We start from the raw sequence: 27,828 nt of genomic DNA, 5'->3' as shown, positions 1-27,828 counted from the left end.
TATTGACCGTCTTTCATTGGTCACTTTATCGCTGTGTGATCTCATCCAGCTTAAATGGGCATTTCTAACCACTGTTTCAATTCGTGTGGAGTTAGAAATGAATCGGTTCCAGAGAGTTTTCATCCTGGTCAACCGCTCCACACCCTCCACCTGTGCTCTTCTTTTATCCTCGTTTTCTCTTTTATCCTCGTTTTGCTAAGTTATAAAACAGGATTTTATGTAACATCATGTGGTCTGTGAATTGGACCTATACTATTGTTTCCGAGTCGGACGGGAGAACCTAATCGTATGTAATTGTGCGCAAACGTATGCATTCATGTATTGTATTGTATTGTAATGTATTTATTAGCAGTTTGTAATTATCTTTACATTTTTATGTTGCAGCTATGGTGCACAGCAGTTGGTTCTAAGCAAGTTGGTTCCACACTTATGCACGGTATTTGGCGATTCCAATAGCCAAGTAAGGATTTTATCAAAATGTTTTTGTACTATTTCATATTTGAATTTACTTTATTTCATGTATATCTTTATAAAACTGATGGTGATTCGTTGTGTCTTTATAGATAGATGACTCGCCCATCTGACACTGCTCTATAGTCAACCATGTATTCATTTACAAAACCTTCTCCCCCTCCTTGTTTTGCCGCTCTGCACGGGCTAACGAGGCTAACTCTATTAACATTAATCTAGAATGTATGTACTTTGTGCATTGCTGTACTACTATATTCTTAAAATAAACACACCCCAACTATTACAAGCAATCATCCTTGGTAGGTCTTGTATGGGCCTTGTGGGCAAAGCATGGCGGTGATGTTTCAGGAAAAGCCATACTGCAGGTGAATTAAATTCGCCTTCGATTAGACAACTGTGTTCAAATGGAACCGCTTTATAAAGCAGTTATCTGCTCAGATGCTTATGGCAGCTATTTGTAGCCATTGGTAATTGGAGTTAAGTGAATCATTTCCTGGTGATTTAGTTAGCTCAGATAAATTACTCTCTTGGCTCATACTGCTGAATAGGTTGTCAGGTTAATATATTTATTTGGTGTTTATAAGGCGCCTATACAGCAAATGATGGTTCAAGGTGCAACAAGACACTTGCATAGTTTACTGTGATGTTTATATTGCACATAGAAGGATTAAAGCCTTGAGAAGGGAGATAGTGCTAGGGACTTTGTGGGTTCAGAAGTTGCTCTTGGCAGGGGCCCTTTGTGCTTACTCCAACCCATTTCTATGAAACTCTGAAGCGGCTGATCTCGGACTAGTTCGTCCGTCTCGTTGTAGTCGCTGCGGCTTGACGTCTTTCCGGGTGTTTTTTTTTGTTTACTCCTTGCCTGCAATACGCGTTCGCGCTGAAGGACTTGAATCGTGGGGTCCTTTACTCGAACTCCGGAAGATCTCGTCTGAGGCAGCTCGGATGCTACCAGCTCGGTAAGGTGAAGGAGAGCGGTTGAGAGCGCCTGTGAGCGTCTGTGAGGCTGCGAAACAGGACGGCGCCTGGGGACGCCGCCTGCAGCCGTTTTTGGGACTGTGCTGTTTGTGGACCTGGCACGAGCTCTGGGATCAGTGACACGCCCGGGAACCAACTGCGCCCCGCAAGCCAGATACTGGGGCTGAGCCTGCAGCGTCCCGTGCCCAGCCTGGCCCTTTGTAAGTACTTTTAAGTACTGGAAGTTTTAAAGAAATGGCTGGCTAGCGATAGGGTGGGTCACTGCGTAGTGTGTATTGATCACTGCTAACCAGCAGAGCAGGGGGGGCAGGGGGCAAAGGGGGTTAAGGAACTGCCCTTTGATGGTCAAGACCGTCAAGATATATTACCTTTGGCCTAGATGACTGTACCTATGTGTGAAGTTGACTACTTGGTAGTACTTATAATTGACCTATATATGAGGAATTATCCAGAGGTGGTTAAACTAAGGTTATTAGCGTCCAAGGCTACTTAATCTGGCGCTCTATAAAGCAATAATTTGTGGTAAACTGCGGGGGTTCGTGCAGCAGAAAATGAGGGACTTTAGTATTGGCCCTTTGACCTATGTAAATAAGGAAGTTTGGGCACTAAATACCGGGTCTAGTAGCTACTTTAGCTGCAGAGACTGCGGGGCATGAGCCCTTGGATCTGTATGCATAAGTAGCAGTGTAGTCGGCACAGAGTCTAGTGTGTCTTTGGTGCCTTTGATCCGTTGGCTTTGTAGACCCTGAAGGCGTGCTTTCTTTCTTGTCTTTCCACCTGCTTATTAAGCAAGTGCGAGTTACTCAATTACCCTTACTGGAACGAGTGAAGTAATGGAACTGTCGCAGACTCGGTCTGGCCTGCGTCGTGGAGGAGGTGAACTCGCCAAACCCGCGGTGAGAAGGAAAACGTCGGCACCCATAATAGGTGCTGATACAATTAACCTAAGTACTGCCTCAATTGTCAGAAATACTGCTGACTTAATACATACTCCTAAGATGCATCCATTAATGGGCGGCAGCGCCGTGATTTGTATGCAGGATCGTATGCAGGAGTGTTGTAAGAATGGCAAGTCTAGTGAGATTAGTGAGACTATTGAGCCTGATGAGTGCAGTGAGTATGATAAACATGAGCACGAGCAGAATGAGCATGAACAGAATGAGCAGAATGAGAATGGTGCTGACGTAATCAGTAGTAGCTTGATTAATGAAAATGATAACGACTGCTTTATCACCGAAATTGAAAGTGAAACAATCAAAACAAATCTCCATATATCACTAGCACTGTGCCTGCATCGAGCACTGTCATTAAAGATGGAGCTCAAGGGCATAAATATTATTCGTGTTCTGAGTTTCAAATTGATGAAAATGTAGACGCTGAAAAACTGGCATCAATATATATCCTTACTCAATTGCATGTTCTGGCTGCAAAAACTGTACAATGTATAAATGGAGACAAACAACTGATTACTTTGCCACATCCTGGAGAGTTGATGTGTGTTGACCAGAGACAAGATGGACTTGAACTTGGAACAGTTCACATGACTGCAAAAAATGCTTTACAAATCATAGACAACAAACAGCCTCAATTTGACAACTGCAATACATTGGATCTGCAAACGCTTTCCCTAAATAATGAAAAATCGAACTATGAAAGAAGGTATTCAATTAGTGTGGCAGACAAACTTTTGAAAGATCTAATAAAAATGAATTTCTATTTCAATAACCGGACTAACAATAAATCAAAGAGTTTATCTACTTAAAAATAAAGGAAGCGTTATGACACGGCTGTTATCTCATGATGATGCACATGTGGAAAACTTAGAAACTAGAAAAAAACTCCTCTGCAAATTTTGATACAAATAAAGTACACCATAGCCCTGCACGCAAAAGGAAAAGAAGCAGAAATAGCCTTTCGGGCGAAATCGCCTGCTCAGACAAGAACTCCAAATCAGCTATACACGCTACATTCACCAGTAAGATTTTCAGCAACTGCAAGCAGAAACAAAACGCATAGTAAAGGATTAACCGAAATTTTAACATCTGCTAATGAGAAAAGAAATATTTCATCTTCGTCGTCCTCTTCCACTTCTGATATCGATGACTCGTCTATAATGGAAAGACCTTTTCCTAAAATAAGACGTGCGCATTGGAAAAAGAAAATGTCTTATTTACAAAAAAAAATGCTATATCGGAAACAAATATACCGGACATACAAACAGTGATTATGTCTACGATGAACATCGTACTTGCTCCGTATCTCAAATTATATGACCAAATGGATGGCAATATTAAAGATCTAACTACATTAATAGCTTTGTTAAATAACAAAGTTGCTAACATGGAAATTGAACAACAAAGAAATCATAATTTGAAACAGGAAAAAACTCAAAATGCAAACTTTTTCAATCTAATTCTAGATACTAATCACAATTCACGTGAGGACAAAAAATTAATAGCTGAAGTTGCTCGAGAAGCCCTAAAACTTTTCAACAAACCTCATCTGACTGCCTTAAAGGATGATGTAAATAGCAGCGACAGTTTAGATAGCTGTTGCAATGCTCCTAATATGGAAAAATATCACCTGCCCGCAGTCCAACAAAATTCTGAGTGCGGAAATATTGAACTGGTGTACAAAAAGAAAGAAACTTCGCACTTGGAAAAAGATAGAGAATTTAACCTCACTTGTAGAAAAAGACAAAGGAAAAGTCTGGCGAGGGTGCTTCCCACTTTCAGAGGAATCCTTTACTGCACCCAGGGCTGAACGCGAGATCTTAGTAAATGGTCTGCAAGAGAAAAGGCTGGATATGCCAAAAAATAATAAGACGATCCAGCAAATGAGCGTGTTTGTACCCCAAAATCTAAGCTGAGTGGAAATACTGCAAGCTTGGAAAGATCCCAAGTAGAGGAAGTAATTGAAATAATTGAAATAAAAGATGGACGAAATGCCAGCGAAGTTCAAACTAAAACAAACGCTATTGACAGCTCAAATGAAGATCCAGGCTAAAAAAAAAAAAAAAAAAAAAAAGACAAAGCAAAAAAGATGAATAAGGATACAACAAGCAAGATTAAAAATCTGCAAGAAAAAAATAGAGAAGTACCTAAGGTGCTGTTCGATATATTTGCAAAAAACAAATCAAAACAAGTTCCAAAGGGAGTTTTGCAAAAAAAGAAATAAAAAAAAAAGGGAAAATACCAAATGGGGGCACAAGCTTTCTTAAGAAATCTGAAATCAGTTATTGTTAATGTATCAGCCAACCGCTGCGGCACTTTGCAAAATAATCATGATGGGTACTCTAACAAAGAAAATCCAAACAAAATGCCTTTGAAAGATCAGGAAATGCAAAAGGAAATACCCATATCTTCCATTTCAGATCAAGACTCAGTAATGGAGTCTGAAGCAACTGACATTGAAGCATTAATGAATCTTTCAACATACGAAGATCTACAGGAAATCAAAAAAACAGGATATGATATGGAAAAGGTAGCAATTGAACCGGCTCTGACTAAGAACTCGTCTGGGCCTGTCGAAACGATAAGGAAAGATGTTTCATCAACTGGGTGTCTCTGTGAATGGGTGATCGAACAAAAAAAAAAAATTCTGATTCACAGGAACAAATAGTGAGCCCCTTTAAAACCTTAGACGAAAAAAGGAAAAAAATCACATCAATATTGTTAAATCAAGGTAACATAATCCCAATAATGAATAGGGCTTCTAATTACAAACATGAAGATTCAAAAAATATTAGAAGAGGATACACTGTTTGGTACAAAAAAAAAACGTTGCCAATAACGTACCTGCAGATCGCAATTCCCTTAAAGGGAAGGGAAATATTTCCAAAGTTCAAGGAAAAAATGGCAATATAAATGGTGAGAAAATGGGTTAGTGAGATAGATCTAATATGCCTACAAGAAACTTGGTTAGATATGTGTCCCATTGCAGAGAACTTTGAAATAGCATTTAATCCCGCTATTAAAGGAAATAAGGGGCGCCCAAGCACAGGCCTTCTCACTCTTGTGAAAAAAGCTTCTGATTGCAGAGTGGTAGAGTACAACACTATATCATCATATATTCAAGTTGTTACCGTTACAAGGAATGATAATGACGATAACAAACATCTGACACTCTTTATTATAAATCTGTATTGGCATCATGGCAAAGCAGGTACATTGGCCTTTGTTGAACAAATTATGGACATAATTGACAAATTGATGATCAAAGACAGCAGTGCTGGCCTGATTGTATGTGGAGATTTCAATTTAGATTTTATAGAGGGAGGTAAGAATGAACCTCCAAGGAAACAGAACTTGATACAAAAATGGTCTGAAGAACTAACCTTACGGAGAATCTCTAGGCTGAACAGTAATGTCGAGGGAGACATACCCGCCAAATCAACCTGGCAAAGGAGAGAACAAAACTCTGTTTTGGATTACATTTTTGTATCTGAAAATCTATCATTATGGATTCTGAAATTCGAAGTTCATAACGCACAAGTCAGCGACCAAAATATAACGGCACTTCTCGAAATGCCACAGCAATTGTTATCAACAACATGGAAGTGGAATATAACACCAAATTGCAGTGGTAATAGATTAAAACTCAATTCACAGCAAGTGAATATATTGAAAAATGAATATGAGAAACACATTGACTTGTTGGGTGTCGATTATACCCCTTTGTTAGAACAATATAAGATCTTGAGAAATCCGAATGGGATTCAGTCTCAAAAATATTCACATATTTACAATCCTGAAATTGTCATAAGAAAAAGAGAAATGCGCAGGGCCCTGCGACAACTAAAAAATGACAGTAAAGTGGACCAGCTTAAGATGAGGAAAAAGATCAAACAAAACTATAAAAAATTGGCTGATGGCACATCGGGCCCTAACTGAACAACATGATGCAGAGAAAATAATGAAGTCGCTAAAAGAGAAAAATTCTTCAGACTTTTGGTCAATTATCAACAATGAATCTGGAACACAGATGGCTTCGAACAAAAACATGGTCACTGAAAAAAAATGGATTTAGCATTTCTCAATCCTGTTCTCAAAAAAAGGCAATATTCCTGACCCTCTGATACCAGCCCTCCCATATTGGGACATCCAGTTTGATCAGGATGACATTCTGTCAGGCATCAAAAAACTTTCGAATTCTCGGGCACCAGGTCCGGATGGCATAACTAATGCTATGTCTAAATCTGATCCGGAAGCCTGGGCCGAGTTTTGTGAGGTTTTGTTTGATAAAATTGCCATGAAAGGTGCTACCCCTGCGTGATGGAAAAAAGCCATTGTTCCTATATTTAAAAAGGGCAACCGATCAAACCCAATGGACTGTAGACCTATTGCTTTGCTAGATGTAATAGGCAAGATTTATGCAACACAACTTCAGCATAAATTGATGGAATGGCTAGTCCTAAGTAATCATATTGATGCTAGACAAAGTGGGTTTGTGAAGGGTGTTGGCTGTTGCCTAAATTTAATACTCATCAATTTAATGAAAATGGACATGATTATGAAAAAATCTAAAGTGTACCTTGCATTTGTTGACCTGTCTCATGCTTTTGATAGCATAGACAGAGAAATCCTTTGGACAAAATTAAAAAGCTGGAATTGTCCCAATAGCCTTTTACATGCGATCAAGGATTTGCATACCAACACTAAAATCTATATTCGGTTAGATGCAAGCGGCACTTTATCGGAACCCATTTGCACCTACTGTGGAGTTAAGCAAGGGTGTCCTCTTGCGGCCATAATTTTTAATGCTTTCATCTCCGACATCGGTGAAGCTCTTGGGAAAGCAAAAGGATTTGATCCTAAAATAATGGATTCTGCTTTGAATGGTATTCTATATGCAGATGACTTGGTATTAATGGACCTTAGACCCATTGGATTACAACGGAAACTTCATGTGTTGGAACAATATGTCCAAGCTAATGGGCTCAAGATAAATCCAAGCAAGTCCGTCATTTTAACATTACAAAACTTGACCAAAAGTACATCTAAGAAATTCATCTGGCACCTTGATGGCGAACCACTTCAACAGGTAAAACAGGTAAAATACCTGGGTATGTGGCTAAATTCCAACATAAATGATCATAACCGGGTTGAGAAAACCGAATCAAAATGTCGTCAATTAAGTGCTCAAGCTATGGCCTTAGATAAAAAATATGGTAGGTTTTCATTAGTTCCCACTTTGAAATTTTATAAACAAAAGGCAGTCCCAGCTTTAATCTATGGCGCCGAAACTGTCTTTGGATGTCCCGCAAAATTGTGGGATAACATTGAAAACCTCTTATGGGGAAGAATTTTGAATGTTGCTAGAGGAATACCAGCAGCTGTAATAAGATACGAATTGGGGCTAATTTCAGTAAATGCAAGAGTCACATGTAACACCTTGTCAATCCTTCGCAAGATAATCCTGCCAAATGGTGCACGTAAATGAAAATTCTACATGATTTGGTTGACTTCAGCCTGGATGAATCAATGTCACCAAATCCTAACGGACATAAATAGTGATATAATCACTTTGAATGAAAACCCAGATGCCGTAAAGAAATAGTTGTGGGAAACCGATTGGATAAATACTTGCACAAAAAGAGCTAATTATTTGCTCTTGAAGAATGTTCCCTGTGAAGGAAAAGCGTACAATTAGACTTAAAAATACCTTGAAAAATGTCCAGATAAAAAAAAAAAATCTTGCTCATGAAATTCAGGCTGAATCAATTTAAGACTAAAGAACTAATTATGCGATGGACCAAATATGAGAAGTTGAATCCGAAATGTAGATTCTGTGACCATTTTGAAGAGAACATCAAAAACTTGGTTCTTACCTGCGAAGCTTTCTCCACCTTAAGAATGACACTGTTTGAATCAATTGTGGCAAATAAACCTTTTCATACCATGGAAGAATGGTGGGTGGAATGTTTTACAGAGGTAAATAATAAATTAACATATGCTCTGACATTTCTCCTAAAAAAACATTGATGAGGAATTGGCCAAATCACACGAAAAATGGACTTAAATATTGGCTTGTGATTTGTGATGTATTTTGCCCAATTCAGTGCTCATTATTATTTATTTTTTCTTTTTTAATTATTTTGATTGTTTAAATTTCTTAATTTTGCTTTTTTGTTTTATTCCCAATTCACGTTATTTATGTATATGAAAAGTTAAATGTGATGTCATCTTCCTTTTTAAAGGTTTGATTAAACCAATAATTTTTTATTTAAAAAAGACAAGAAGGGGGGGGGGGGTGAGGTGGGCCGGGAAAGTAAAAACAACAATTACGTCCATACTCGACATTGTCATTCAGATCGTGCAAGTACAGTAAACAAGAATTGTGGGGTGCAGGGGGAGTGGGTATGAGCGGGGATGTGTTGTTGGTGGGGCTGGGTGAGATGAATAGTGTTATGGGAGTGCGGGGTAGATTGGAGGCAAACAAGTGTAGTGAGGGAGGAGGAGGAGGGGAGGAAGAAGATGGCCTCTGGGGCTAGGCCAGGTGGGCAACATTGACTCCTTTAATCTTAAAACCTAATTTGTTGTGTAGTTGGTAGTACTAGGCACCCCCTTTTTACCACAATTTTAAATTTGACCGGTGGCCACGCCCCCTTGTGTCCATAGTCCTGACCCCTTTTGATATCAATCTGATAAGCCCCTAACATGTTTTGCATTTAAATGTTATATCATTTTGATTATACCCCGAATATTTTTGCTAAAGCCCCTGATCGTTTTGATTCACATTTCATTTTTAAAAATATATGAAATGTATATCAATTGGATATACATTTTATATACATTTCTGGAGGTATTGTACGATTGGACCGAAAAAAGAAAAAAAGGTCCGACCATACAATATGACCGAAAAATGCTACCACCAAAAAGTCGAACCTTTGGTGGTAGCATTGCAGGTAAGTAAAAAATAAAATAAAAAAGAATGCAGGTCTGCAGTGGTGTCCTCTGCAACACCCCGCTCACTATACTGTGTGGTATAGTGAGTGGGGTGTTGTGGGGGACACCCCCGCAGCACACCCGCAGAGAAAAAAAAAGGGGGCTGCAGAGGTTTCCCCCGCAACACCCCGCTCACTATACTTTACAGTACACTATACCCTCGCTCACTGTACTTTGTAGTATAGTAAGCAGGGATTGCCGGGGAAACCCCTGCAGCCCCCGTAGTATGCAACTGTGTGCGCATGAGAAAGGTGCACATTTTTTGTAGTTCTGTAAGTGAATTCAATCAGGCACACACCCAAGGCTCACCCAGCATGTAGTGTGCAAATGAAATCCTTATTTATTTTTATCTATAAGTTCATTATTCTGAATGATATACCACTCATATCGCACCCTTCTCAAAATACCCCCCAGGTTACACTGAACCAGGAATCAGGCTAGTTGTAAAGGTAAATATTTGTTTATTTAGAATTTAAAATCACAATATAGTTTTAATAGGTAACAACAATCACCAATGGGGTGACGGGAACAATGAATAATATATTTAATGCACTAGGAATCAAGTAATGAACACAAAGAATGCAGCAAAGAAAATAATACTTTTGGGTTGTTTGGAACAGATTGCACTAGGGTTAGAGGTTCCCCCTGCAACACCCCTCAACCCACCAATAGGCAATTTAAATAGATGTGAGGAGAGAGCAGGTACTTGGGAATAACACAGACCAAACCAAATATCACTCCCACCTTCCCCCTTTAAACACAAGAGAAATACGGATTTGACTTTTCACTGTCAGAATGGCTTTGAAATTGGCTGAGCAAAAACACAAACTATGTAAAAAAATGCTTAATTATAAATTCCTACGGGAGCCGCTTTGAACAGATGCAAGCAAACACAAGCAATGATTTAATCAAAAGGAAACAGTTGGGATCCCAAAGGCCAAGTGGGAAATAATTTAACTGTAATTCACACATGTAAAACTTTTCCAAATGTCAAAATTCGCGGCAAACCTTAACTTGTGATTTTTAATAAAAATGGGTCAACCGCAATGTTTTGCAATGCGATTTTGAGTTGTGAATGTAGCTGAGGATGTTAAATGAAATTTCAACTCCCATTTGTACCTATCTTAAAAACTGAGGGAGTTATGGAGGTTTTAGTGAGAGGTGTTTTTCGAAAATAAAGATACGACCTTCGACAAGGACTTAAGTTTAGAATCTGAAAATATGGCTTATGCTTTCATTCAAGGCTGGAGCATTCAGGCTAGGCAACCAAGTCGGGACGAAGTAAGCTCTGAGACTGATTCATGATTTCAGTAACAGATCCCCATCACCTTCCCCGGCGGCACCAGTCCAAACACTCAAATTGGGATTTATGGATCAGAGTTACACAACTGAAGATGACTATGAAAATGGTGCTTTAGCAACTAGACAGAATAAGATGGCACTAAAGATTTTTACACTGTTACTGGATATGAAAGTAGGGATAGTTCAGAGATTAGAGTGGCACAAGATAAGCAAGGTATACAGTAGTTCGAGGGGATTGGGTCCTCCGTATTCCATATCTATTCCAGTAATCACCACAGCTTTGCTGCTTCGGAAAATCTTTTGGCGTCTGCGTCCTGCGTCGATGACGTCTATACGCCGCCCTCGAGGACCTTCTCCGACGTCTGTCATCACTGGATGTTATAAGTAGGACGCACGACGCCCGTAGCCTCAGTTCCGTTTTTTCCGCGAACATGTTCGCTTCGGAGATCTCGGCGCGCCTCGACTGTTTGGAGTTTCTGTTCTTTCGGTTCTTCGAACCTGTTTGCGAAGTTATCCTTCGTGATGTCTACCTAGTCTTCCACCCCGCGTCCGGGCTTTAAGAAGTGCGGGGACTGTGGGTCCAAGATGTCGGTGACGGACTCGCACAACGCCTGCCTCTGGTGCCTCGGGGAGGCCCATGACACGGATGTTTGTGTCGACTGCCAGTTGCTTACGTCCAAAGCCTTGCGGGAGCGCAAGAAGAAATTGTTGGTAGGTAAGGTGTCCAAGCCACGGAAGTCGAGGTCTGCGGGGCTTTTGACGGACGATTCGAGGGGCGACTCTCCGCATCGTCGGAAGTCCAGGGGGTCTCGGTCCCGGACTAGGTCCCGCCACTCCTCTGCCTCTTCGAGGCACTCCCGGAAGCGCCGTCATCGTTCGCCTTCCCCGTCCTCATCCGAGGACTCCGCCCGTCGGCGGGTCGCTTATCCCACCAAGCATGCGACGCCGGAGGAATGGGTTTCCTTCTGTAAGAAAATGCTAGAGATTCTCGAATCGCAGGGCACTGGTCCGTCCGCGCCTCCGAGTGGGGTCGGTCGTGATCGGTCGAGAGACACCGCTCGTACGCCTTCGGGCTTGGGTGGTCGGCACAATTTGCTGGAAAGGTCCTACTCGGACAAGGGGAATCGTTCTCGTCATGCCTGTTCCAGGTCCCGTTCCTCGACGAGCTCGATACCGTGTGCACCTGTGGTGTCTTTGAGGAAGACGTCGACGCCTGTGGCGCCGAGGTCGTCGATGGACTCTTTCGAGGCTCTGCCTCTGAAGAAGTTGTCGACGCTATCGGCACCCAGGCTGTCGAGGGACACGCTCGGGGCTCTGCCCTCGAGGCCTGTGTCGATGCTGTCGGCGCCGCGTTCGACGCCGATTCACTCGACGCCCTTGACGCCTTTTGTTAGGCAGAAACCTGTGCAGTTCCCTTAGGGACCACTGCAAAAAGTTTAGGACTACAGGAGTTAGCAGTAAACCCAATTGGTAGCAGTCTGCACCACCCAGATTTACCTGGTAGCTGTGGCTGAGCAGTCAGACTTCTCTCAAGAAGAGTTAGGCAGTATATAGAGCATACACAATAGGGCAGGTACACACAGTAGAACAAGCAAACACTGACCAGAGCTTTGGTGTAAAAGATATATAATTTATTTAAAAACACATCTAAGAAAACACACTGGCACTAATCTCAAGCAAGTTCAAAAACACAGTTACTAAAGTATATACACTCCCTTAAAAGAATATTAGACAAGTCTTAAGTAAAGCCCCACTTATTTTCAGAGAGCGGTGAGCGCTTAACGCAGATGGCACTCTAATAATTTGGTTTAAAAGGGAGAGAAAGGCAGAGCATAAATTGAAACAGATCCCAATACTTTCAAAAGAACACAGCAAGAGAGGGATGCAGTATCAAACCGTGAAGTTAGGGTTCAGAAAGTCTGATCCACTTTAAGAGGTCACACGGTTGAAAAGTGCACAAAAGTCTCAAAGGTTCAGAAAGAAGTTGGACCAAAAGAAAGGGACCAGTTAGATGGTCAAGAGGCCAACCCAGTTTAGAAGGTTAAGTATTTACTGTCACCTTGTAGCAATCTATAGAAAGGGAGGCCAGGCGAACACAGTACCTTGAAATGGTGAGAACACTCCAGCGGGGGCAGTTGTTCCTGGCAGTGGTTGCGAGTTGGTGCTTCGTCCGGCAGAAGAGAAGATCTCATCGGGGAGGAAAGCATGGGGTCGTTGTACTGCCAGGAAAGAAACCAGCCGCGGAGTTTCTCGATTTAAAGGAGTGGTCCTTTTATTTGCGGTTCAGTGGTAAGTGGCTATCCGGTTGCCGGGGTGCTTGGCACGGGCAATTCGACCACTAGACGTCCTGGTAGGCGAAAAGGAAAGCCAACTGGTTGTCCCCACCAGTTTAAGGGGAAGAGACTCTCCGGCAAGAAGATCCCCTCTTTCGTCGGGAAGTGGTGTGACGGTTCAGCAGGGCTCCACCGGTGGTGTCGTCGTTGCAGGTCGGCTCAGCTTCTCCCTCTTCGAATTCACAGGTCCTGTGGCGACTTCTGAAGTTCCAGCCCCAAAAGCCCTGCTTTTATGCAAGAAACCCCATTCATTCAGCCTAGCTGTCAATCAAACATGCTAAGTGGTGAACCAGCCGGCTCACCACTTGGGCCAATCACACAAGAGTGCGACTTGAGTTGCCAAGGCAACTCAGTCTAGGGTCCCTAAACCCCCTCCAAAACCCCCGTGGTACCCAGACTGGCACCACTTTTGGAGGCTTCTGTGGAGAAGCCCGCCAAAAAGTGGAACAAAGGGCTCGACTTAGCTTGGAGTCACAGAAGAGTACACAAGCGCCATTTTAGAATCAAGTTCTGGCAAAAAATACCAACCGGTGAATTAATATTAAATAAATAACCCAGCGGTATGTTCGAGGCTATAGGAATTAAATAATTAAAGTTGGTAGCCTCGAACAATGGGAAAATCCCATAGAGATATATTTGCGGTCGAATATAAAAAGTAGTATCCACTGCCAACAGCCAAAACTCGATCAGGGGGGACGGAGACGTGCCTCCTCGAATAACAGACCCCGGGGCAATCGAAATGCCCCTACGAGTACGTTCACACTATGATGGTTTGTACTGGTTTCTGTTCATAATTTGGGACTAGTAAAGCCATTGGTGACTTTACCTGCCCTGGGAGACAATAGTCAGTCCCAGGGTATGGAGTCTATGGTGGGGTGTCACTGACACCCCTGTGTCACTGCACTGAGGGTGCTGTGTAACACACATGGTAAAAACACATGAGACCTTATGGAGTAAAAGACCTCATAGCCCATAAAACACATTAACAGTCAAAGGAACCCCTCAAATCATGTCCAAGAGTGTGAGGAAAAGAGACTCACTCTTGGCAGGAGAAAAACTCCAGAAATCCGGCAAAGCTGCTGGGGGACTCACTAGGTTAGGAAATTCAGCCTAAACAGAGAATTCTCCTTAACACCTTTCGAGGCTGTTTTGACGGGGGTACCCTGAGGCACAGTGGAACCCCCTAGAAAGGCTCTGGCCAAGGTCAAGCACGGCTTTGTTCCCCATTCTGTGGCCTCTTACCGCCATCTTGAGTACATTTCAGAGGTGGATGAGGGCTCTGATGATGGCATGGTTCCTGATACGGTGCCAGATGAGATTCTCTCGGACCATAGCCAAATTGAGGACCTGCGTCAGTCCCTGCACGACACCAGTGGTCTGGACCCCTCTCCGGAGGTGGAGTTTTGTAGGCCTGAGCCTGGCACTTCTGCCGACTCCTCGTACCGGCGCCTTATGTCTAGGGTCACCGAGTACTTGGGGTGGTCTGCTCCTCCAGGGGATTTTCTTCAGGATGACCTTACGGATATCCTCGACCAAGGACCACCAACTGACCCGGTACTGCCATTCCATATGGCTCTAGAAAGGAGGGTGGCAGCGGCTTGGACTGCTCCGGAGAGTCTCCCGGCAGTGGGCAAGTCTTTGCCGCGAAGATACCGCCCAGCCAGTAGCGACCCCTGCTACTTGACCAAGCACCCCACTCCGGAGAGTTTGGTGATGCAGGCGGCTACGGCCCCAGCAAAGCAGGCGTCGTATCCTACCATCCCTCCTGATGGGGACGACCAGCGTTTTGATGGTTGTGCGAAGAAAGTGTTTTCTTCAGGGGGTATGGCGCTTCAGGCGGCCAACTCCGTATGTGCCTTGTCGCGTTTCACGCACACTCTGTGGAACTTTGTTTCCTTAGCGTCTGAACATATTCCCAAAGGGGACGAACGGGAAGGTTTCCTTGCTATGGTCCAGGATGGCAAGGATGCCATGTGTGAGGCCGTCCAGTCGGGTTTGGACATGGCAGATTGCGTCAGCCGGTCCATGGCGGCGAGCACTGTAATCTGCAGGTTTGCGTAGTTGCGGAAGTCGGGGTTTGCTCCTGATGTGCAGGCCCGGCTCTTCAACATGTCCTTTGACGGGGGACATATTTCTGGCAGCAAGGCTGACGAGAGCCTTGAGAGGTTGCAGACTTCCAAAGCTGCATCGAAGCCGTTGGGCGCTGCAGTTCGACAACCTCCGCCTTTTCGTCCTAGGGGACAGCAATGGAGGGGAGGTTCCTTCCGTTATTATTCATCCTTTGGTAAAGCGAGAGGAGCTGCCAGTCAAAGGGCCCACCGTAGGAGTGCCAGAGGTGGAAAACAAGGTACTTGAGGTGCCAAGGCCGCTCGGGCTGTTGCCTCTTTGCCCTCAGGCAACACCGCAGCCGCTTCAGCTCAGTCATGAGGCCATGTCCCATTCTTCGCCAGTTGGGGGAAGGCTGGCGCAGCATCTTGTAGAGTGGCGTGCCATTACTTCAGATGTGTGGGTTCTGGAGATCATAGCCCACGGCTACTGTCTTCCTTTCCGGCAGAGGCCTCGCGACAATCCACTGGGGAATCTCTTTGAAGAGTCCGGATCCGCTCCTTGTGCAGGAAATTCAATCCCTGCTGGGGAAAGGCGCCATAGAACTGGTGCCTGTAGCGGAGAGGAACACGGGATGGTATTCCGCTTATTTTTTGATTTCCAAGAAAGGTGGGGGTTTGAGACCCATCATGGACTCTGGCGGTTTGAGCAAACTCCTCAGGAAGGACAAGTTCAAGATGGTTACTCTTTCTCAAGTCCTCCAGGCCCTTCAACTTCAGGTCTGGTTGGTGTCTCTCGACCTCAAGGACGCTTATTTTCATGTGCAGATCCATCTAAAGCACAAGAAGTACCTGAGGTTCGCGGTTGGCAACTCGCACTTTCAGTTTCGGGTCCTGCCGTTCGGATTGACCTCCGCCCGAGGGTCTTCACAAAGTTCATGGTAGTGGTGGCAGAGCATCTCAGGAAAGGGGGGGGATTCACGTCTACCCCTACCTGGACGATTAGTTGATCAGGGCGCGCTCTCCTGAGCAAGTCCTGGATCATCTGTCAGTCACCTGCCACTCCCTCCACAAGCTGGGCTTCTTTCTCAACTTAAATAAGTCCCATTTGACACCAACTCGGAGGCTCCAGTACATCGGAGCAGTGCTCGACACTTCCCTGGGGCAGTGTTTTCCTCCCCAGGTGAGGGCTCTTCTCATTCAGCAGATGGTGCACAAGTTTCAGCATGACCAGATGCTCCCAGCGTTCGAGTTCTTGAGGTTGCTCGGCCTCATGGCATCCTGCATTCTTCTGGTGCCAGAGGCTCGCCTGCGGATGAGATCTTTGCAGTGGGCACTCAAGACGCAATGGTCGCAGTCCTCCGGCAGGATGTCGGACTCTATTCAGGTGCCGTCCTCGGTCGCCCGGGACCTTCTGTGGTGGGCCGTCGAAGGCAACTTGATGAAGGGGGCTCCATTTTGGCTTCCCTGGCCGGAGGTGACGATCGTGACGGATGCATCCCTCACGGGATGTGGAGCTCATGCCAACGGGCTGACAGTCAGCGGTCGTTGGTCTCCGTCGGAGTCCAGACTCCATATCAATCTGTTGGAGCTGAGGGCCGTCAGGCTAGCCCTGAAGGCTTTTCTGCCGTCTGTGCGAGGGAAGAATGTCCTGATCCTGACGGACAACACAGTGGCCATGCACTACCTCAACAAAAAGGGGGGGGCAGGGTCACTTCCTCTGTGCAGGGAGGCGATGCAGCTCGAGTTCTGGGCCATCCAGCAGGAAGTTTCGATCTCGGCAGTTCATCTGGCCGGAGCCGAAAACGTGACGGCGGACGCTCTGAGCAGGGAGAGCGCGATCTCTCACGAGTGGGAGTTGGCTCAGGAGATTCTCCTGGAGATCTTCGCCCTTTGGGGGACCCCTCAAGTGGATCTCTTCGCCTCCAGTGTCAACCGGAAGTGCGAAAGGTTTTGCTCGCGGGAATTTCCTCCAAAAGGAGCCTTGGGAGACGCGTTTGTTGTAGAGTGGTCATTCCCGCTGCTGTACGCGTTTCCTCCAGTCCCCGTCATCCCGCAAGTGCTGCGGAGGTTACGGAAGTTCGGTTCCCGGATGATCCTCATTGCTCCGGCGTGGGCTCGGAGGACGTGGTACCCGGACCTTCTCGACTTGTCCATCTGCCCTCCACGTCGTCTTCCCTACCGAGACGATCTGCTCTCACGGGAGGGGGGTCAGGTTCTCCATCCAGAGGTCAGATCCCTCAACCTTCACGCTTGGCTTCTGAGAGGTTGAGGTATAAGGATTGGGACCTCCCTGAAGACGTGATGGAGGTGTTGCTTTCGGCCCGAAGGCCAGCAACAAAGTCTCTGTACCGTTGCCGTTGGCGTAAGTTCTGCGACTGGTGCAGAGTTCAAAATGTGGATCCTTTTGCATGTGACATCCCCATGGTTCTGTCCTTTTTACTTTCTTTGGCCCACAGGGGCTTGCAAGTGGGTACCATTAAAGGTTACCTGGCGGCGCTGTCCATCTTTAAGCGCTCGTCTGAAGAGTGTTCTTACTTTAAAATCCCTTTAATTTCACAGTTTCTGAAAGAGCTCACTAATGTGTTCCCTCCGTCACCTTTCCTGGTGCCTGGTTGGGATTTAAACCTTGTTCTTAGGTTTCTTATGGGTGCTCCGTTTGAGCCTTTACATTCTTGCCCTTTGAGGCTGTTAACTCTGAAAACTGTGTTTTTAGTTGCGGTTACTTCCGCTCGCAGAGTGAGTGAGTTACAGGCACTTTCAGTTAAGCCTCCCTTCACTGTATTTCACAAGGACAGGGTTGTCCTTCGTGTTCGTCCTTCTTTTCTTCCGAAGGTAGTGTCGGAATTTCATTTGGCCCAGAAGGTTGTTCTTCCGGCATTCTATCCTCCTCCGCATTCTGGTAAGGAAGAGGAGAGGCTCCATAGGCTTGATCCTAGGAGAGCTTTAAGCTTTTATGTTTCACGCATGTCCCGGGTCAGAGTGGACGATCAACTCTTTATTGGTTACGCTGGGAAGCGTTTGGGGCAAGCTGTGACGAAACAGACTGTCTCGCTGGATTATTTTAGCCATCTCGGAGTGTTACCGTTTGGCGGGTAAGGACCCACCGGCTGGCTTGCGGGCCCATTCTACCAGGGGTGTGGCTGCATCTACTGCACTGCAGAGGGGTGTTCCTATTCGCAACATCTGTGATGCAGCCACCTGGGCTTCAGTACATACATTTGTACGTCACTATTCCCTCGATTCCATCCGAGGGCAGGATCTGGCCTTTGGCAAGGCGGTCCTTTGCTCTGCTATTAGATTGGCTTTTCTAAATTTTGATTCTAAATTCTTTCCCTCCTCCTTGCTCTGGTACTGCTTTGGGAGTCTGTCATAGATATGGAATACGTCGGAGGACCCAATCCCCTCGAAGAACAAGTTACTTTCTTACCTGGTAACGTTCTTTCGATGGGATGGTCCGACGACGTATTCCATATCGCTCCCGCCCTGCCTTCCCCGCTGCAGAATTTCTTTTGCGATTGCAGCTTACGTTCCGCAAGGCTTTGTGTCTGACTGGCAGTTGACTTATGTCACATGTTCTGGGGGAAAAAACTACAACTGAGGCTACGGGCGTCGTGCGTCCTACTTATCACATCGGAGGAGGTCCTCTACGACGGCGCATCGACGTCATCGACGCAGGACGCAGACGCCGAAAAAAGTTTCCGAAGCAGCACAGCTGTGGTGATTACATGTCATAGATATGGAATACGTCGTCGGACCATCCCATCGAAAGAACGTTACCAGGTAAGAAAGTAACTTGTTCTTCTTTCAGCAACAATCCTTTTATATTTGCTAATCCGGCAGGCTTTTAGTTTAGATAACTTTAAAATCTAACCAGGAGAGCCCATTTGACAGGAACTGTCATTCACAGGCAATACAGTTTTGATGAAAAATGTTTTGCTCTTAACCTTTCAGGACTTTGTACATTCACAGTGCTTCATTAGGTTAAATGAATTTTAGCGCCAAGTAAGATTTTGAGTGTTGAGAAGTGTTGTATAAAGGTATTTTTGAGTTTTAGCAGCAAAGTTAATTTAATTTACGGCAAATTTTGGAGTTTCACTTGCAAAGCGCTGCTTTTCCCTCTGCACTCTGTTTCTTCTCATGCTGTACACTGGCACTTTTTCTGCAGAGTGCTCTATTCCATCACAAATGCACCATGAATGGCCAGTTGAGCAGCCATCTTTTTGTGTGTTGAAAAACGCGGTTTTGGAGGTTTTGCTGCCATTTTACTGTTTCTTTCACCATATATAGCGGAGTGAGGCCGCGTAGTATAGCAGAGTGGGTCAATACATCCCACAGTTCGCACTGTTCACACATGCGAACTTTCCGGCTGCGGCAAAATCGGCTGCCGTCTGATCACTTAGAACCTTTCTGGAGCACCTGCTGGCAGTGATGCCCGGGCGAGCATCCCAAGCGAAGTGAGGTTTGAAGACCAGGACTAGAAATGTAGGGTCACTTAGAGTGACTTGGCTATGACGCCGGAGAGCAATTCCACCCCTCTGGCCGGGCTATAAACACGCTATAAATAGATGCCAACATGAACTAATTGAAACAACCAATAACCGCCAGCTTATTCTGGTAATGCCGTCTCCTCGCCTATTGAAAAGCAGAAGCTGATGGATCGGACGGCAACACAACAGCAAATTTGGTCTTCAACAGACCTATACAAAAGCTCAAACCGGTGCCTCTGACAACGCTTGCCTGTCTGTAGCAGGCCTACACAAAACACCAAACTGATGTCATTGATAGCAACAGTACCTGTTGGCCTTTTACCAGACCTATACAAAACCTTAAACTGCTGGTTTTGACAGTAGCATCAAACTATTCCTTCACCAGAACCTTGCAAAAGCACACCCTCTTGGCTTTGACAAAGCCTGTCTATATTCACAAAATGTATTAAAAAAAAAAAAGCCCAAATTGCCGGCTTTGACAAAGCGTGCTTTTATTTAAATAAGGTAAGAAGGTGCGCCATTAAACTTTGCGATCCCCATGCCTAGACAGCACAGCCACAGCCTTTGTCAGCACCCTATAAAAGCACAGCTATGAAATTTTGTCAGCACCATAAATATAGTTTTCAAACTGTGCTTTTGACAGACGTGCAATGTGTTTTTAAAATGTCTTTGTTAGGCCTAGCCAATCTATAGCGCTTTCGCTATGGGGTTTAGGAATAAATATGAAGTCTTGAGGCAGCAATGTTTAAAATCCTGTGTGTTAGGAGGTATTCACGAGCGTGACATTCGCAATGTAAAGACCTGTCTCTCTCTGAGCCATACTAGGTTTTAGGCTTATGGGACAGAGTTAATTACTGACCACTAACTGAATATGGGTAATTGTTTTCAATTTAATTCAAAACCCTCTGCATTGTCCACAAGGCTTTCTGGGGTCTGGGTCCAAAATACCTTCATCTATCCCTCTGCAAAAACCTCCCCTCTCGAGCTCTTTGCTCCTCTACCTCTAGCTCCCTCAGGATCAGTCATTTTTTAAAGAAACAAGCTGGGAGTGGATCTGTCTTCAGCTGGGGCCTCCCTCTGGGACAGCTTCCCTGCCACTCTAAAACTTGAGGAGAACATCTCCATTTCCGGAAGCACCTCAAAACCTTCATCTTTGCTTCTGCCTTCGCCCCCCTCTCCCTTGTTGATCTGGTCTATCTTGGCACTGTGCACCTGGCCACCCTCTGTCCTCCAGGCCCAGGTTCCTGCTCACCTTGCCACCTTTCCGCACTGCCTCTGGGCCACCCCCTGCACTGGGGTCTGTATCTGTACCCATACAGCCCCCCCTTTTTTCTTCCTGCACTTATCTGTCCTACCACGTCTGCTGCCTTAAACTCAGCACTTGCAACTGGCTGGCTGCACTACTGCTTTCGTTGCTTTTATTATTTAGTCTGTTCTCCTTTTGCTCCACACTTTCCACTTCTCCCTCCTTCCTTGCACTTTTCCCCTCCCCCATGCACTTGCACATTCTCAATGTCACTGGGCCTAGTAAGATCGCTGTTTTGCTCTCCCCGTTCCCCTCCCTTGCCGCACTCTGAAACACTGTATGAGCGTAATAGAAATAAAATATCAATTCAAAGCAATGGGTGCTATGTTTTATTTGAAATGGCCGCAATGTAATTTACAGCACTCTGTTTCAGTTCAGCGACACAGTATTTGAAAACTTGTGCTTTGAGATTTCTTGCATGGGGTGTTTAAACTATCTGTAGCCCGTGACATCTTTATGGGTGGGGGGAAGGGATACCACCCCCCGGGCATCACCTTGGATGGGGAGGGCTCCACAAAGCTGTCTGTGCTAAAGAAGTCTGTTCGCGTTGTTCACCAAAATTAAATAGCACATGACCGGATATGTTATGGCTTGCCGCTGCGGCTCTCACCCGATAACCATGTCTGTTGTTGAGAAGTACAGTCTGCTCTGATCAATTTTAACTCTTAAGTCCCCTCCATATTTTTGGGACATTCCGTCCATCGGGACGGGACCAAAGCACTTTTGAAGCATCAAAAATAACTTTTTGTTCCACGGGGCACCGTACCTGAACGTAGCCCCGCCTTCCTGAGCTCTGCCCCACGCATCGCCCTTCAGTCCTTTTGTCTGCAGGGTCGTGGTCGGACGCACTTGCATCATTGATTTCTTCTGTTTTTCCCACTTGTCCTTTATCTTCCTCCTCCGGCTCCACGTTCGTCTTTTCCTCCGTTTATGCTGGTGCAGCAGGGGTTCGTGTCCTGTTAATCGTGCGTCGTGCAAACGTCGTTTCGCGAGGGCTGGTTCCCATTCTCTCCGTCTGGAGTGCTTGGGCCAGAACATTGGTGGGACTCTTGTCTCTACTGCAACTCTCTCTCTCCGGGCACAACAGCGTAGGCTCGACAAGTGGGAGGTGTTGTTCCAACGGCTTCCTCTTCCACACTTAGAGCAATTCATCAATGAAAAAAGGTGGTGTCCAGTAAGTTACCTCCTTTTTTAGGGCACCCCCGCCAGGGGACTCCTTCCTGGGGTCTGCTTGTTCCGGGAGGAGTCCAAGTGGCTCTTGTACCAGGTTTATTCCTGAGGTGTCCCGAAAGGGACCTAACTTGGATCCCAGAGTTTCTCAGGTCCCTGTCAAGGGCCTGCAAAGACTGGATTGTCTTCCGAGATTCCCCATCTGGGGGCTAAAACTAAGCCCAGCGCTTCTCAGGCTGCTTCAACCTGGGTGATTCCTGATGTTTCCCGGTCTGGGACTAAACGTACCAAGCCTAGTCTCAAGGTTTCCTGTCATGTGACTAAACGTACCGCAACGCATCTTGTAGATACCTCCGATCAGGGCCTTATGGTTGGAATAGACATTTCCCACCAAGCGTGGCTGCATGTGACAAAGTTCTTGAAAGAGGTTCAGGTCAAGGTAGGTACTCGACCTCCCTTTCGAAGGTAAATAACTGTTACAATCCTCCACCAACGAGGCGCTCAACAAAACAAAGGCAAGCACGCTAACGACTAAATCTTTGTTGGTCCTTGCTAAAAAACCCACAGCTAAAGTGGCCTATATGCAGAGGTCGGGGGACTCGGACAAGGTACTTCTCAGGTTTTAGATGGTTCCAGGTGCATCCAGCACGACAAGCAGAAGGTTCCTCTGGTGGACCTTAACGCAGACAGCAAAGGCAAAGTGGGCGGTTTTTCTATGTCATCAGCCTCCTCCTCTGCAACAGGAGGTCTTGCTCCCGATAAATCATCCAAATGATGTTTTCATCGGTTACACGACACTCTGGTGGGGGGATTATATCATCTCTTCTTGAGGCATGGCAGACCATAGAAGACCGATGGGATTTGTCCGTCGCCCGAGTGGGGTTCCGCTTGCCCCGCCCTCATACCCCACCCTCTCACCCTCCTCTTCAGCAGACTGGGGCTCTCCCTCCCTCAGAGCTGAGGTACAGAAACCTCTGAACCTCAGCAGTGGATCCTGTTTGCTTGCAGGAGCAAGGGGAGGGCTTTTACTCCCGTTTGTTTACAGTGCCCAAACCCAACCAGGCTGGCCTGTGTGCTATCCTCGAGCTCTCCATCTTCAATATTTTTCTTCCCAAAAGAAATTCAAGATCACGCCCAGCCAGATGAGGTCCTCTCTCCAGAAGGGCGATTGGCTCCGTGTGGTAGATCTCCAGGATGTTTATATGCACGTTCTGATCTGGGCCTCACATCGGAAATAATTTTGGTTTTGCTTGGGAACGGAACAGTTCCAATATATATTACCACCGATTGGTCTTAGCTCGGCATTGCATGTCTTCTCAAAGATGATGGCGGTCAGCACAGCGTTCCTCAGACTACAGGGAGTTCATGGCTATCCATATTTGGATGATTGGCATCTGCGGAGTCCTTGCCCCTGGGCTCTGACAGTCAGTCTTCAGTCACTGCTCCAGCTCTTGTTCCAACTGGGGCTGTCAGTGAACTGACAAATAGTCTGACGGTTGCTCAAGGCGTAATATTTCTACTTTTCCGTTGGGATGCTGTCTGTGCCAGAGTTTTCCTAACAGAGGACAGAAATGCGGATTTATCAACCACGTGCCTTCTTTCCCTGAACTCCTCCCACAGGTCCGCCTGATAGTTCCAGTGACTGTTTGGCCTGATGGCTTCATGCGTTTTACCCCTGCCTATGGCAAGACTGAAAATGAGGCACACACAGCTAGCGCTGCATAGCTGCTGTTCCCAAGCCTTGGACCCAGACTCCAAAATGATACTGTTCCCATCTTCCATGACGCTGGATATTCAACATATATATGGGGGGACCTCCTTCCAGGAGCCGTTGCCACAGGTCAGTTACAAAGGACTCCTCACTTCTATGGTGGGGAGCGACGTTGGGTCATCTTGAGGTCTATGACCTGTGGACACCCCAAGAAAGGATGCCTCATATCAACTACCTAGAACTTGCGTAAGTGCCCTTCTGAAGTGCCTGTTATGCCTGCACTACTCTTCTCTACCTGGGGCACTGGACACTCATTTCTTTCAACTCTGTGGATTTCTGCTGCTACGGTGTGTTCTATGGTCTGGACATTCTACTATATACTATATAGTATTTACTCTGCAATCATGGGGCAGAGGCTGGCTGGCTTCTGCATTGCACATTCTCAAAAAATTGCTGTTGTGTGACTAAATATAAGGTACTGTGGTTTTGTTTTTCCCCGACCTTAGTGGGGAGTGTTGTAGACCTTCATATTAACTGAATCAGTGCAAACACGCGTTTAGCCTGGGCTGTACACAGCCTTTACAACCGTCGTACATAATGAAGAGGGGAAAATTCAACATTAAAAAATGTTATTGCCGTGGTTTCATTAGACCGCACGTCAGATGAGCATTTCACGCGCTGCAGCAATGCCCCTTCCTTTTGTCTCCTGACATCGGCGAGGACCTGCTGGAATGCGCGCAACAGTGTTTTAATGAGCATGTCTATATATTCATTGAGCCGCTTGCTATAAAAACAATGAAAATCCTGAGTTCTCTCAATCTTTGTTGAGGCCTCTCACACAGAACCTCCCAATAATTTTGTGAGAGCAAGCTTTTTTAATGCGTCTGATATAAACCACTTTTGCGCAAATACTCCTCTGATTTTTAGATCTGGAGAAATTACTTTGTTAGGGCTTTCAGAACACCTAGAATCACTGTCTGGGTATTCGAATGCTGCGTTCCAATTTTGCTGCGGTGAATAAGGCTATTCATTTAAATGAAACATCCGATTTATCAACTGTGACTGGAATATTGATTGGAAAGGTACTTGGTGAATTAAAAAAACACACATTTGTCCTGAATGCAATCGTGCCTGTTCTAACTTCCATGCTCGAGATGATTGCTAGGATTATTCCTTCTACCACCTTATCTCTACATGAGGGTGTAGCGCCTACCTGTAGTGCCTTACTTACAAAGGAGAAAACTGATGGATCCGACATTAGAATGCCTGAACCTATTAAAATTGAAATACTCGTGGTAAACTGTGGAGTGGACTCTCGCCCTCAAATGTGTGATCCTGATCAGTTTACTGCAAAAATATCGAAGAAAAAATTAAATTAAAATAAACGTAAACAGGCTCTGGCCCAGAAGGCACTGAATATTTCATCTTGTACGTTTTTGAGGGACAAAGGTTTACGAGATGTGGACAGCCAGTGTGACGAAGTGATTCTCATCTCAGATTCCATTGCACAAGGCCCGAAACGGAAATGTAGTTTAGGTTCTTGTGCGTCCGAGACTGAAAGAACCCATGCAAACAGAGCTACACAATGTGAATACTCTGAAGGCACTAATTGGCTCTCGGAAACCTTCAAGAATAAAGAGACCTCAGGTAGGATTGACAAACACCTAAAATCAATTGAACTTGGAGTTCTTGAAATATTTGGATATATTTAAGAATCTGGCTGTTATATCTCACAAGAAACACCCTCTTCTGTGGGCCAATTAACTTCAAATGATATGGAAAAAACTAGGATGCATGGTGTCTTAGATCCCTGGGTCTCATTTCCTGTCCAGAAATTTCAGTGGATTGGATCATTAGAATGTACAACAAGGTGGGAAAATACTTTAAACTCCTCAAGCTAATGACCAAAATAGGCTAATAACAATGTCATTCCGTATTTGTCAAATAGTTTCAAAGTTACATCTAGTAATGGAAATAGTAATAGTCCATGCGATCCTGAAGTGCCTTTTGATAAGACGGAACCTTTCTTAGCTTGAGGGCTGAATGAAGAATCGGTCCGACACTTAATTGAAAGCATACTGTACCAAAAGACCCTTGATTCTGTATGTGGTAGAACCCTAGAGGGACTTCGGTCCTCTGGAATACCTGATTCAGGATCTTATGCTTATCCCGCTCATTACGTAAATGTCACACATAGTGGTCTAAATCTGAATACCAATGAAGCAATGAAACCCTGAGTCATTGGTGAACACGATAACAAAATCTCTGTGAAAAAAGGCCTTTAGAACCAGCGAATTGTTTCCGATCTCCAGTACTACCAAGCAACCCTAGTAAAGTATTGAACTATGTGGTTGAGGAAAGCGGTCCCTACTCATTGAATAGGTCATATGTACTCAGCCTATTTTCGGATATACCTGCGCTGAGTCTTAAATCATCGGCTGACATAAAACTGATAGATTTCTATTCACTCATACAGATATGTATGTTAGACTTATTATCCCATCCCCTCTTGTACGATCATTGATACTTATGGAAGCAGGTTCATTACAGAAGCGCAGATTTGATGTAACACATTTTTGTGATCTCAGCCAAATGAACACTGAATCCAAAATTAATCTGTGTGGACCTGAAGAAACAGGACCTCCTCTAGCGGTTTCCAAATGGACTACTGAAAGTGGGGAAACAAAACCTAGTTAAGTGCCCGATTGGAGATGGCTTGCTTTATCTCTCAGGGAATCCATTGCCCAGTTGAAAACACGAAGCAAACCCCTTTAGCTTAGTTGGGTCCTATCGACTAATTTCATGGAACTCAAGCGGTCACTCTTCACTTAGTTTTAAACAATAAGCTAATATGGGGGCGCTGTTGATCAGCATGAGAAATGGCTGCCTAGCTTTGGAGCTCTGTGACCTGCCATCATCTATCCGAAGATATCGGCATATATATTGCATCTCCCCTGCCATCACTATCACTGCAGACTGCTGACATCCTGCAGAACATTTATCCCCAATTTGGACGGAAATCGGCACCGTGGGCCCGCGCTGCGACCATCTAAACTTCGGCTCCAGGGGAGGCCCTGCTGACCGTTAGAGCCATGTGGGTCGCGGCGCAGCTGCCAGCCTCTGCCACTGGGCTTGCCCTGCAGAGGTAGTGGCTCTCTGACCACTGAGCTGTGTGTGGCTGGAGCCACGATCCATCACCCGGAGCGCCAGCTCTCCTGATAAACCGCTCCTGGCTTCCGCTGGCCTGTATAGCTGGTGTCCTGTGTACACCGGGCCGAGGAGCCGATGCGGGAGGGGCTGTGGAGTTAGAGGCCCCCTTTATCCTGCGACACATCGACACTGATTGAGCCACTCCTGGACTGCTTTCCGGCTCCTTCTGGGGCCTCTGGTGCCGCTCCGCATCTGCATCACAGCGGAGCCTTGAAGAATCCGCCAGGGAGCGGTCGCGCAGGGGAATCTGGCGCCTACTGAGCTGGCAGTTACACATAGCTGCCTTGCTTGGGCCGGGCTGGAGCAGTGTCGCGGCTGGGCGCACCTGCGGCCTTGGATTGGTGGTGAGCCTCGGCGAGAACACTGGCACAGCTGCCCTATGGGCTGGAAGGTGGGTGCCGGGGGCCAGGGCCTGTACTGGAGCTTAGGCCCATCTCGGATAGGCCCTCTGGCCTTACGGGGGACCTGACACGGTCTCGGGTAGCACCCGCAGCCATACCTGTGGTACTCCGCTTCCCACCACCAGCCCCCCCAACACAGCAACCACACTCCTGTGAGTACATTCACTCTAGGCCAGCGCTCCGTACATGTATGACCCCTTGAGGGCCCACCCTGGGGCTCAGTTATATTGATCCATACAGGCATCCTGAAACCATACCCCAGGCGTACAACTGCTGGGCTACCCACACGTGATAACACTGCCTGCCCCCCTAGGATACTAAAAGGAGGACAGAAATGTGGATAGAGCACACGCCATAGACTCTTGCGCCTTCTAGGACCCCTGCTATCCACACTACCGTTGCTTATGTGGCGGACCGCACCGCCATATTAGCATCACTAACTCCCTGCATTTCCTTTCAGCTTGT

At 45.8% G+C, this 27,828-nt stretch overlaps 1 protein-coding gene across 27 annotated transcripts in view; it reads left to right on the top strand.

Moving 5' to 3' along the window:
* The window catches only part of CLASP2 (cytoplasmic linker associated protein 2), a 2,478,243-nt gene that overhangs the window by 303,665 nt on the left and 2,146,750 nt on the right, over positions 1-27,828 (top strand). For all 27 annotated transcript variants that reach the window (XM_069613152.1, XM_069613157.1, XM_069613154.1 and 24 more), the window contains exon 5: positions 385-460. In XM_069613152.1, the coding sequence (XP_069469253.1) occupies positions 385-460 (76 nt within the window). The remainder of the gene's footprint in view (positions 1-384; positions 461-27,828) is intronic.

This window comes from Ambystoma mexicanum, chromosome 5p, assembly GCF_040938575.1.
Source record: "Ambystoma mexicanum isolate Mex_15411 chromosome 5p, UKY_AmexF1_1, whole genome shotgun sequence".
Taxonomy (NCBI): Eukaryota; Metazoa; Chordata; class Amphibia; order Caudata; family Ambystomatidae; genus Ambystoma; species Ambystoma mexicanum.
The sequence above is the reverse complement of the archived record's forward strand: the minus strand, read 5'-3'. Positions and strand labels throughout refer to the sequence as shown.